This window comes from Polyodon spathula, chromosome 3 (assembly GCF_017654505.1).
Source record: "Polyodon spathula isolate WHYD16114869_AA chromosome 3, ASM1765450v1, whole genome shotgun sequence".
Taxonomy (NCBI): Eukaryota; Metazoa; Chordata; class Actinopteri; order Acipenseriformes; family Polyodontidae; genus Polyodon; species Polyodon spathula.
In genome coordinates, this window is record NC_054536.1 from 21,243,896 (window position 1) to 21,257,630 (window position 13,735).

The window sequence follows — 13,735 nt, forward strand, 5'->3', positions numbered from 1 at the left end:
GTTTTAACCGATAACCTCCAATAAAAAAAAAAAAAAAAATGAAATCAGTGGATAGCTAATAAACACCTGAAAAACTGTGGAAATTGTTAATCAATTCACGTTGACTTTACTCTATTTCCATTAAAAAATAAAACCTACAAAAACATAAATACATTTCCCCAGTGCTGCTGGTCAATGCCCCGCCTTCCTGACTTGTATCTGTCATTGATTCGTTCTGAAATACATTTCTATTGGAGACTCCGCTTGCGAGATTTAAAAGGAGATTACAACCAGGAATGGAGCCAGTTGTTATACGGAGGATTTAACCAGAATTTTGGCAAAATGCCAAATGTATTTTGCCAAAATTCTACGTCAAAAAACTATGTCTGCTTTTTGTGCCTGCACACAAAAACCCCAGAAGAATGTGCCCGTGACCATAGGGATTTCGCTGTGGAAGACAGAAAAGGAAAGAAGGTACTACAACTGAAGTGTGCAAGTACTGTCAAGTTACTACTATACATACAGAAAAAAAGGAAAGTAACCGAAAACATAATTTCATACAGTATATCAAAAAAGAAAGCCCCGAAAAAAATAATTTACATAAAACTCGAAAATAGCGCAAAATAGCACTGAAAAATACAATTAATAATAACCGAAAAACAGAAGCCCTAAGAATATTGTAAATGTACTATTGTATTGTATATTTTGTTTAAATAAAAAGCAAAAGCATTTTTTATACGAAAGTTGAAATGTGTTTTTATTTAAAGGCTCATGTTGAAAATAGTCCTGGGAAATTGGGTTAGGACGGATATTTTAGTTGCCCAGTCATAGTAATATTAACGTATTTGGAAAACTTTTGTTGATTTTATATTCTTGTTATCGCGAAGCAGATTTAATAGTATATTGCGAAGAAGACGCATGAATAAAATACATTACGTTAATTAGTAACAAGAATACTTATGTCTGAATGATTAAGGTCACCATAAAATATCTTACTGTACAATTGTACATATGTTTTAAAGCGCACCACTGACTCGCCTGTTTGTTTGGAACAACCTAGCAAATCACCGTGGATGTGACGTCACACTAAATAAACATATTGTCGCGCATATTGTAGTCGCTACCTTTTACCACAAAACGAGGGACAACCATTGATAAACTACACCCCACACGGACACTTAAACTAAGGTGCAGTGCCAGTGCCCTGCAATCATGTTAAGTTCTACAACATACGATTTAATACATATGTTGGCGGCATTTACAAACCGACGATTCTGCCATCCCCTGTATGTTAATCTTGTGTTGCGACCTGGGGGAATCATTGTTTATTTGCAAAAAAAAAAAAAAAAAAAAAAAAAAAAGTTTGTGTTTTTAAATACTTTGCATCCCTTGAAAGACGACGTCACTTTCGTGAACAGACGCTAACAATAGAAATGTTTTTTTTTTTTTTTTTTTTTTTGTCTCATTGTGATGACGTTCGGGCAGCACAGCTCAGTACTTCATGGCTATGAGGGAAGGGAAGCAGTAGGATTAAGCAGGCGGAAGAGAGAGGAGGGAGTTAAAATATTGCAATTCAAATTCATGCTTCTGAGGTTTTTCTCCTGCCTTGTCAGAGGTAGGTTTTGAAACAAAACAAGATTTAAGTGTGAATTGTTAGGAATAAGCTAGCTAGATCAGTTTTTATAGCAAATACATTGAGTACAAACGAGTGTTTGAAACTGTGAATTTTGAAATAAATAACTTTGCCAAGGGGCTCCGTCATTTAAAGCTTTGTGCAGGGTTTTTTTTTTTTAGATGCAGTTGTATACTTAATAATCATATACCTAATGTAAATTTAATTTCTTGTGTTGACCCCAGCGTTACGATTGGGCACGATGGAACGTGATGTAATAGTTACAGTAGTATAGTAGTGCAAGATATTCAGCACCGACAAAATGTTATCTAGTATCGAAGTGTATGTAGCATCACTCAAAATCGCTCGGAACCGCGTTAGAATATATTCTAAACGTGATTCCTGTGTTTACATTCTTCCATGCTTGCGTTTCTGTTAACTACTCCATCAAACTTTGTTGCCTGTTCTGTCACTTACAGATTAAGTAATGCTAGCCACAAAAGGGCCTCACCTTTCCTGTCACTCCATCACCAGACCTAAAAAAACATGCTAATGGAACTACAGTGCTGTAGTTCAGGGGAAACAAAACATTATTTCAACACACAAAAAAAGGAAATGATACGATGGTAGCTACACGTGTTTTGTGATATTAAAAACGTTGTGTGGGTGGCTTTCTTTACCTGGCTTAGTAAGACATACCAACCAGCTCTTTTTGGTATGCACCGTTGTTTAAATGTAAATGGCACTATGCTTAAGTTTTAGCGTCTGGTGTAGTATTTTAAACCAATAGAAACGTGTTATTTATTGTTGGAAACGGAATACTGTAGTACTGTAAATGAGATGCAAGATTGGCATGAGTTGCAGCACGTGCTACAGTAGGAGAGGAGTAACCTACTACTGGCAGCAGTGCAAAGCATTCATCATGTCAGCTGTCTGCCAATGCAGTAAGGTTTAACACTACAGTTAATGCAGCTTTGTGTTTTCTTTTTAATAAAGAAAACTGTTAATTGTTTGTAAAATGTTCTCTGGAATGTTGAAATCTCTTTCTTTTTCTTGTATGGTGGTGCATTATCCACCGATTTCAGACCCTGAAGTTTTGTCATGGGTTCCTTCAAGAAAAATGAACCCTTTCCTTTGTGGTGTGTTTGTTTTTTATTTTTTTATTTTTTTATTTTTTTTTATTTTTAAAGCTGCCACCACCTTGTATCTCAGAAACCAGATATTTGCCAGGGACTATAAACTCTTCATGCTAAATGTGTTTCTGATGGTGAAATTGCCATTGGTCCTGTGCAGTTGCATCTGCATTGTCCTAATGTTTGGTACACATACACAGTTGAATTATTGATTCTCCCCATAAAGTTCCATTACAGGGAGTGTCCAGAGAATATTTACTGTTTCAGTCCAACATTGCTTTTGGTACAATATATCAATGCTTTTCTTTTTCACATGTCCATTTTACTGTACAGCTATGGCCAAAAGTTTTGCATCATCTAGAATTAAGATTGAGACAAAAAAATAACATAATTTAGATATTTAACATTAATTAATCAAAAAAACTGCAACAAAATGATATCGCAAAAGTCTACTGGAAGTCACAATAGTAGAATTTTTTTTTCAGTTTTTCATTAACTATATGGAAAATGTCAGTATGTAATTTTAATATGTTAATGTAACATTATTCAGCAGGTTTCATTAGACTTTATGAAGCAAAATTAGTTCATTCTGTATGGGGATGCCCTAGCTGTACTTCATGTTTACAAAGCATTTGATCAGATTTGACCCCAGGGATTTCTAACTACAGTGGTTACAGGGTGGTGGTTTGCAGTAAAGCTCACTGTCGTGTGTGTTTAGGAGTATAGAGTTACTTTACTTGGGGCATTCAGATGTCACTGACATATTTCTTTTATTTCTAAAATTCATCTAATTAAACATTATGGATACAAGCATATATCTTTACTGATTGCCATCTGTGTATATCCCACTAACCCCCTGCTTCTTCAGCCGCTTGACCTCGTAAAACTTTCTGTTCTATAGCTCTGTCATTGCAAAGCTTCCTCAGTAGATGGCACTGTTTTGCTGTATAAAAGTTTCTTACATAACTCATGATAGATCATGTATATTTCCAGGCTAACTGGTGATATAAACGTCCTCCTCAGTCATGTGCCAGGTCTTCTGTTTCCATGACTAGCTGGAGAAATAATTAAGAAAGTCGTGCCCACTAATGGGACTTTAAGATTACAAAATTTTACCTCTATTAATGATGGTGGATTTGATAGAAAATCCTGAAACACATGTTTATAAAATAATGTTGTACGCAGACCTCAGTAACAGGCACTGTACTGTGTAACAGAATTAAACTGATTGCTGTTAGACAATCTGTAAGCAAATTTAGTAAATAAATAAATAAATAAAAAAACAAGGATAATTTGACTTTCTAATATAATAGGCAGTACTAGGCCTTTATGTTATAATTTTGTTCTAATATTAGGGCAGCTTCATCTCAGACAGCTCTTGATTCTGCTGGTGTTTGTTCGAAAGACCTCTGGTCTTCTGAGCCCACCTCCCACCTTGTTTTTGTATTCCACTGCTCAAACCCAGAGGGATTGTGCTTAATCACGCACTGTACTGTACATTGTGTCAGGGCAGCATATGCTCATTAAAAACAAACCTAATTAAATAATACCTTGCTGGGGAGAAGGAGTTCTTTGTAATATTATTAGTTGTAATATATATCTTTGTATTACTGGTGAGGTGCAACAGTGGTTACTGTAGCTTCTTTTTTTAATATTTAAATTAAAACCTAGATCCTTTGTCCAAACTGTTCCAGTCTTTTTCTTTCATTTAAACTGACAGCTATTCTATACAGGGATTGGACAGAACGTTAAAACCAGAATGTTAAGCGATGTAGCACACACTTATGTGTAAATGTACTGTCCCTTACTTATTACGTATTTATTATGCTCAGGGCTCTCCACACCAAAACTTTTTTTTCTAATTAGGTTCCAGGAATCTCAACTAAACAAATTTAAGGTCCCAGAGGAAATGTTGGGGGTCCCAGTAAAGTGCAAAGTCTTTATGCTGTGGTACACAATATATTTTTCATTTATTACAGTTTTGAATTTTTTTTAACAATAAGAAACAAATACAAAAAGCCACAAACAGAAAAGTTATTTTATGTGTAAAAGGATGAAGAACAGAAAGGCATAGCAATAGGATCCACAAAAGCAAAATTCCAGAAAGATGAAAAGTCCACTGCTCTCACTATTAAAGGAGACCAAATGCTCCAGAACCTATGAGGTTTTTAAATTTGTAAATCATAGTACATCTTTTGGTCTCAATTAAACGAGAACACAAACTAACTAAGTTGCTTATTCAGTATTGCAAACTATGTGTGCTCTCCATGCCAGAACACTAAGCTCTAGGAAAGTGGGAAGTGAAGTCCTGCTTTTGTTACATTTCATAAAACTGCAGCAACATAATTAATGTCAAACTCAACTCGAGGGGTGCTAATTTTTAAAAAAAATATTTAATATGATCGACTAGTAGTAGGGAGATTTAAATAACCACATTTCTTTCTTTTTCTTTATATATCTAGATACAGTAATTTTGGGGAAAAACCTACTGATACTCAACATCAGAATTAACAAGCAACCAGTAGACCCTTAAACTCAGCAGTATTGTTTCTACGGTGCAGCCAAATAAACAACAAAAAAAAAACAATTCAAGTTTTCTGTCAGCAGCCGCTGACATCTTTCAAACATGTTTGCTTATGTTTGGGGAGCAGTCAGCAAAGAAAGCCTGAAATGGATTTCAGTAAAACACAGAACTGTACACAGGAGGTCACGTAAAAGGGGCACAGCAGTATAGTTTTCAGTCTGCTCTGATCCAAGAAAATCCTGGATCCATGTTTTCCAGTTCTCCACAGCAGGAACTATAACTGCTGCCAACATTCTGAAGCTTGCACCTCGCACAGATTGACAGGCGCGCATTCCGGGGACGTAGACAACTGCTAACCTGAGAGTCCCGGCGACACTCAATTGGCAGTTGCTGCCTTATCCAAGCACTTATTTTTTACTGATTAGTAAATTCCCCTTCAAGATTGCTTGTCCTCTTGTTTGTTAGTTTTTAGTGACTGGATGGCAGATTCACTGTAGTTGCAGTATTCCAGAAGTATTTGCTGAGTGATAAGGCTGACTGCTTTGTGTGTACTGCACACACCCTTCTTGTAAATAGGATTAGCCTATGATAATTGTATTTTGTTTTGTGCAAATGGAGGCGTAGCATTAAACTATAGAGGGATTTCTGTGAAAACGAGGTTGAGAGAATAATGTAGGTTTTCAGCTGTTTTTAAGGCTCAGAGGGAGCAAGTTTAGTGTATGATGCGCCTGCTTCCAGTACTGTAAGTATGAGGATTCTAGATAGCACTGGTTGTCCCAGGACCTGTGGTGAATCTTGCATAAACACCAGATTCTTGGTAAAATAAAAGGGGGACAGACACTGTTATAATGTCAAGTGGTAATAAATGGATTTTCAAGCATTAGTTCATACTCCCTTAAAACCTCATTACCTTGATGACTTTGACAGCTCCACCTAATGCTTTCTTAATTTACACAGAAAGCCCGTGCATGGAGTCTGTAGACAATGGTGCTGTCACATCGTGGTTTTTGGAGGGTCCACTCTTTTATATTCATATGAATCGTGCCTATTGTATGTGCACTGACAGAATCGTTGAACTTGTTGAAATACTTGCCTAAATCTTCTGATAGCCTCAGAAGTGTACAGTGCTTCCAGTTGAAGAGGTACTTTTTCTGTTGAAAGTTTAGGCTACTATAACATTTTCTATTGCACTACATGTGGTAGAAAAGCTACACAATAGCCCTGAATAGCAAAGCTTTTCCGACCGCTTTTGTGGCAATGTTTTAACTTTCCGTTTTTCGTGTTCCGAGCAAAAATCACAAATTGCCATGAAGGATGAAAACCGTCGTGAAGCCCCAATTCTGACACTGTGAAGAATGTTATGCAATTTAAATGGGTACCTAATTAACATATCCCCGTGCAAAAATCAAAAGGGTTGATGTGATCGGATTGAGTATTTTGTGTCTAAAGTGGTTCCATCTGTTTCAAAGAGTCCTAATGGAGGTGGGAACCTATTTCAAACAGGCTCTGTGCTGAAATAGAAAGGTTCTGCTGTGGGTGGAGTGACTCTTTGACTATACTATGGTGATGGTGCCCAATGTGCTGCTAGAAATTGCTGCGACTTTAGAGGATGAAAGGGATAATGTAGGTGCCCCCTCAGTATGGAATCGCAACTGAAAGTATACCCCACTGGTGTATCATTAAAGGGCCCTGTTTGGACCTTACAGAAGAGCTACAGAGATATTGAATGGGTAAAGCTACAATGTCGTATTTACGTGATAAACTTAGAGGATTTAGTCAAGCACCCCAAGGGGTCCTGCATTGCCAGTGTCACTCACAGCCCTGTCATTCTTTGCCAGTGGTTGTTTGTATGCTATCCTGTCATACACTCACATGTGATTCATTTTCATTAAGTGCAACTGGGAAGGGAGGATATTTTATGCCAAAATGAAAAATAAAGAAATAAATGAATAAACAAATATCTATTTATTTATGTGTTTATGTATTTTCATTTCTTTGTTATTTTGACATAAAATATCCACCATAACCGGGTACATGAAACTGTAATTTAATTAATACAGAACATAATTTACAGAATTAGGCTACATCAAAATGAGCTCTCTTACTTGACTTTTTTTCTCTGTTCTGACATATTTGCTTTTATTATTATGTTCTATTAAATGAATCTTCTCTCATTTCTCCATATCTCCTGAAACACATGTTTTGCTTTTCTTCACCTTTACTGCTTTCCAGTCCCACCTATCCATTGATTGAAATCCTGAAATGATGTATAAACCATTCACCATTAACATAGAGGTTTTTCATTTAAATACCGAAGAGTTATTCCGCCACCTTTATGTAAATTGCACCCATTCCAGCTGTCGAAAAACCACAGAAAAGTATTTCATTTTATGATGGAAACAACACTCTGAATAAGAGTCGGGTTAAAACAGACAGAGATGAAAGCTTCACGTTTTTATAGTGTAGAATTACAGCTGTTTCTTTTACTGGGACACTATCGCCAGATTTACTTTCACATTAGATTTGATCCAGATACTATGAATAGGTGAACGTTTATACAGTAGCAACAAAAAACTTGGTAAAGGTATGCATGTTTCTAGATGCTTTTCTTTTTGAAAAAGTACTGTACACAGTTGCAGGGCACAAATAACCTGAGTGCCGTATTGGGTTTAAAATGCACCTAGATACATGTTCTGCACCACTGTTATTGCTGAGAATCATGTATTCTGTGTTACATTAAGTTGTTTGTTTTCTTCTTTTTTATGGAGATTGTGACAATGTAGGAGTCCACCCTTGGCTCCTGTACACTTTTTGTTTAGTTAAAATTTTTGATTTAGTTGCTTTTGTGACATTTGAGCTAGGGTTGCTGCTTTGTTGTTTGTTCAAAAAGCTTGTGAACCTCAAATACCCATTTACAGAGTATGTCAACTGGCTAAGTATAGAACCACAAATAAGCATTAAATTGTGTAAGGCGACTAATCCTCTTTGCAATCTATTTGATACCAGATGCTCAAGTCAATCAGCTTAGTACTCTTAGTACTTAGAACCTAAATGTTTAGAATCGTGGTCAAAATGGGTATAGCTGTAAGCAAGTATTTATGTTGTCTCTGCATTGAATACTGAATAGAGGGATCTCTGTGCCTTTACAGTATAGCTGTGCAGTCTGGTTCAGAAATGCTTTTCAGAAGTAAACAAAAATCTTACTTGTTTGGCTAACTCTGTACTCTGTAAATTCTCTTGAATTGCACATGAATATAATTGTATGTCACTTTCACACAACGCAACAACACACTTCTATTTTTAGGTGCATCTAGAGAACTGATCATATAACTGAATCTTGAGCAAATCTCAAGAGTATCACAGTGACTTGCAGTACTTGTTTGTGAGCAATGTTGGGTTGGGCTGCTGAAAGTTGTGTATGTCTTAGAAACCTTACACTTGATTCTGTGAAAGCTGAATGTTTTCAAATGCAGTTTCAGTAAATCATAATGCAGTATTTTTTATACAGTAGGAATGTTACATACATTACATGTGCTGTTTTTTTTATTATTATTAATGTATTTTTTATTTCTTGCATTAGTAAAATGAACTATTTAAATCAGTTCAGTACTGTCTTACAGTTAATGTAGGGTCCAGTTAGTAGTCTAGGTCAAAATGTTAGTATCAACTGTTCTATACTATCTAATTGGCACAGTTCATTTAGGGTCAAAGATGAAGCAGACTGCATTCTATAGAATAAGGTTTCTTGTCCGTTGGAGGTGGATGAGGTTGATTCCTGACATTATGTACTGTAGTTACTTTATGAACATAGCACTGATTGTCAGGTAATTTATTCCTTCAAACTAGCGTACCCAACTATAGTGTGCATTTACCTGCTAAATACCTGATCTTGCCTTTTAAGGGCCCTTAGCATCAGAAGAGTTCAAATGAATTTTTTGCTTCACATTCTTTAGCAGCAATTAGTTTCTAGTGCTTGTTAAGTCTGCACACCCTCTTTTGTTCAATATTTGTTTGGTGTTTTAAGTGGTTCGGATGGGAATGATAGTAAAATACGTCAGTATGCTTGTATTTCCAGCCCTGAACTACATAATACGCACATTTGTAACAGATTAGCAGATGATCAATGACAGAGAGATTTCCATTGGCTACGCAGTATGAAACAAGGAAATGTTGATTAGTGCTGTCAGCAGGATCTCTGAGACACACACACTCTCACTGGCCCCAGTTCAGCGATACTGTTCCATTCATTCAGAACTGCAGCAACCTCTTTGCTCAAGCTTTGATACACAGAAAGGTAAGGAAACCTGATTCTAATGAATCAGTGTGGGTTAGCTAAATCTTTTTCTTACAAAACAGTACAGTCTTTGCTTGTGAGCAGACTGCTCGATCTGAAACAAACTGAGCAAGTTGTCCATAGAGTATTTTAAATTATGTGAGGTGTCAAATTGAAATGTGATGTACGTGTTTATACAGCACTAAACTGTTGTACATGAGGATAAACATGTGTATGTGTGTCAGTATGTTATAAAAGTTAATACTGTTTGTGTAGATTATTGTCTCTGTGTACAAAAGATGTTTGAAGTGATATTTCTTATAATAGACACTCTACTCACGGTGTACTGTGTTAGTTTTTATTGTAATCACAAAAAAATACTGTGCTATCAAACATAAAATTGGTTGTTTTTTTTAACTATACAAATGTGCTGCATATCGGTGATATCTGTATGCGAATAAGATGTACTGGAATCTTAACCAGTGTATCCTTAACTGTCATGTGCAACATGTTATATGTGATTTTAGAATAGTTATTGACTACTGTATATGGGCATACCTGAGACAAGTTTACCAGCCTGCCATGTTCAGTAAAGTTCTGTTTCCTTGACTGCTAAAGAGCTCCATGACGTGGAGTGGATTTGAGTGTTTTCCTAGATTGCTGTGGTGCATTCTTAAGCAGCAGTTACTGAGGTACAGTAGTCTCCAGCTAAGCGAACACCCCTCGGGAAGCAAGCAAAGTGTTCAAATAGATGAAGTGTTCTTAGCCCCGGACTTACTGTGAAAGATAAAGGTTATTATATTTAGGCATAATAAAACTGCAATTTGAGCAGTGCCAACTGAACTATGTCAAAGCCCTGTGGTAGAGATGCTTTAGTATAATCAATTTGCTGTTCATAACAAAGCTGCAATAGTTTTTTAATGTGTATGCTTTATACGGAGCTTGTGTTTTAGGTTGCCAGGCCTGAATGGTGAGTAATGCATCTCTCTATGAAATTCTATGACTGAAACATTTTCAGCTTTTTGTAGCATGAGAAACAGTGGTGCATTTTACCATTTGTTTATATGCCATTTTGTAGCGACGAGGTGCACTCATGGAGATCAGACTACAAAACAGTTTGATATGACAGTGGTTCTGGAAAGATTTAATAAACCAATCGGTGTCCCTCAAGTCACTTTATTTTTTATAGTCATCTAGTTTCTAGTGGCACACGTGCACCTAAATTAAAATGTACTTCGCATAAGCAAATGTTTTGTTGCATATACAACCAAATTAGTCGCACTTTAGATAGAGCACTGAGGTTATGTTATTTTGTTTCCGATTTAGTTCCTGAGAAGAATAGTCACCGCAGTTGTTATTATTGAGGTGTACTTGCCACTCGCTGTGTTTTTTGTTTTCTGTAAAACATTGATATCCTGTTAGTTAAGAAAAGGCTTAATGCAAAAGTTTGTGTTGTCTTCATTACGCCGGCTAGATACCCGTGCTTACACTGAACAAAAATATAAACGCAACATGTAAAGTGTTGGTCCCATGTTTTCATGAGCTGAAATAAGATTCCAGAAATTTTCCATACGCACAAAAAGCTTATTTCTCTCAAATTTTGTGCACAAATTTGTTTACATCCCTGTTAGTGAGCATTTCTCCTTTGCCAAGATAATCCATCCACCTGCAGGTGTGGCATATCAAGAAGCTGATTAAACAGCATGATCATTACACAGGTGCACCTTGTGTTGGGGACAATAAAATGTGCAGTTTTGTCACACAACACAATGCCACAGATGTCTCAAGTTTTGAGGGAGCGTGCAGTTGGCATGCTGACTGCAGGAATGTCCACCAGAGCTGTTGCCAGAGAATTGAATGTTCATTTCTCTACCATAAGCCGCCTCCAACGTTGTTTTAGAGAATTTGACAGTACGTCCAACCAACCACAGACCGTGTGTAACCAAGCCAGCCCAGGACCTCCACATCTGGCTTCTTCACCAGCGGGATCATCTGAGACCAGCCATCCGGACAGCTGTGGGTTTGCACAACTGAAGAATTTCTGCACAAACTGTCAGAAACCGTCTCACGGAAGCTCATCTGCATGCTCGTTGTCCTTGCCATGGTCTTGACCTGACTGCAGTTCGGCGTCGTAACCGACTTCGGTGGGCAAATGCTCACCCTCGATGGCCACTGGCACGCTGGAGAAGTGTGCTCTTCACGGATGAATCCCGGTTTCAACTGTACCGGGCAGATGACAGACGGCATGTATGGTGTCGTGTGGGCGAGCGGTTTGCTGATGTCAACGTTGTGAACAGAGTTCCCCCATGGTGGCGGTGGGGTTATGGTATGGGCGGGCATAAGCTACGGACAACGAACACAATTGCATTTTATCGATGGCAATTTGAATGCCTAGAGATACCGTGACGAAATCCTGAGGCCCGTCGGCGTGCCATTCATCAGCCGCCATCCCCTCATGTTTCAGCATGATAATGCATGGCCCCATGTTGCAAGGATCTACACACAATTCCTGTAAGCTGGAAATGTCCCAGTTCTTCCATGGACTGCATACTCACCAGATATGTCACCCACTGAGCATGTTTGGGATGCTGTGGATCGACGTGTATGACAGCGTGTTCCAGTTCCCGCCAATATCCAGCAACTTCACACAACCATTGAAGAGGAGCGGGACAACATTCCACAGGCCACAATCAACAGCCTGATCAACTCTATGCGAAGGAGATGTGTCAGATACTGACTGGTTTTCTGATCCACACCCCTACCGTTTTTTTAAGGTATCTTTGACCAACAGACGCATATCTGTAATCCCAGTCATGTGAAATCCATAGATTAGGGCCTAATGAATTTATTTTTATTGACTAATTTATCTGTTGACTGGGCAGGCCACTGCAGTAAGCTGAATTCACTGTAATGTTCATAGAACCATTCCTGCACAATCCTAGCCTTGTGGCATGGGGCATTATCCTGCTGAAAAATCTATTAGCAGATGGATACACTGCTGCCATGAAGGGTTGCCCCTGATTGGCAGTGATGTTCAGATAGCCTGTGGCATTCAAACATTGCTCCACTTTTATCGAGGGGCCCAATGTGTGCCATGAAAACACACCCCACACCATCACAACATCACCAGTCTGCAATGTTGACATGTGGCATGATGGATGTATGTACTCATGTGATTTTCTCCATACCCTAGTCCTCCCATCAGCATGAAACAGCAAGAACCGGGATTCATCAGACCAGGCAATGTTTTTCCAATCCTCCAGTGTCCAGTGTTTTCGTTCTTTAGTCCACTGCAACCGCAGTTTCTTGTGTTTTGCTGAAATAAGTGGAACTCTGTTAGGTCGTCAGCTGCCATACCCCATTTGTGTCAAAGTACGACGAGTTGTGCAATCTTTTATGGGTTTTTCTGTACCAATGTTGTACTGGACTGTCAGATGACTAACTGTAGCCCGTCTGTTGCTCTGCACAATTCATGTCAGCCTCCTTTGGCCTCTTTCATCAATGAGCCGTTTTCGACCACTGGCCTGCCGTTGGCTGGATGTCCTTTGGGTGGTGGACCGTCCTTGATATACACGGGAAACTGTTGAACGTGAAAAACCTAGCAGCGTTGCAGTTCTTGATACACTCAAACCGGCGTGTCTGGCACCTACTACCATACCCCGTTCAAAGGCACTTGAATCATTTGTCTTACCCATTTACCCTCTGAATGGCACACATACACAATCCATGTCTCAGTTGAGTCAAGGCTTAAAAATCCTTCTTTAACCTGTCTCCCCTTCATCTTCATCTACACTGATTGAAGTGGATTTAATAGGTTACATCAATAAGGGATTATAGCTTTCACCTGGATTCACCTCATCAGTCTATTTCATGGAAAGAGCAGGTGTTCCTAATGTTTTGTACACTTCAGTGTGTGTTGTGTGTTGTGTGTGTGTGTGTGTGTGTGTATATATATATATATATATATATATATATATATATATATATCACACACACACACAGTACTGTGCAAAAGTTTTAGGCAGGTGTGCAAAAATGCTGTAAAGTAAGAATGCTTTCAAAAATAGACATGTTAATAGTTTATATTTATCAATTAACAAAATTGAGCCTTCAAAACAGCATCAATTCTTCTGCATACACTTCCACACAGTTTTTGATGGAACTTGGCAGGTGGGTTGGCCCAAACATCTTGGAGAACTAACTACAGTTCTTCT

The 13,735-nt window shown here is 38.0% G+C and overlaps 1 protein-coding gene across 3 annotated transcripts in view; it reads left to right on the forward strand.

Moving 5' to 3' along the window:
• Positions 1 to 1,474: 1,474 nt before the first annotated feature.
• Positions 1,475 to 13,735, forward strand: part of guk1a (guanylate kinase 1a) — a 28,412-nt gene continuing 16,151 nt past the window's right edge. The window contains exon 1 of one of the 3 annotated variants that reach the window (XM_041244683.1): positions 1,475 to 1,594. In XM_041244683.1, the coding sequence (XP_041100617.1) occupies positions 1,561 to 1,594 (34 nt within the window). In that variant the 5' untranslated portion in view covers positions 1,475 to 1,560. Of the gene's footprint in view, positions 1,595 to 9,481; positions 9,543 to 13,735 lie in introns of those variants that run through there. The other 2 variants (XM_041244685.1, XM_041244684.1) reach the window with 2 other exon arrangements.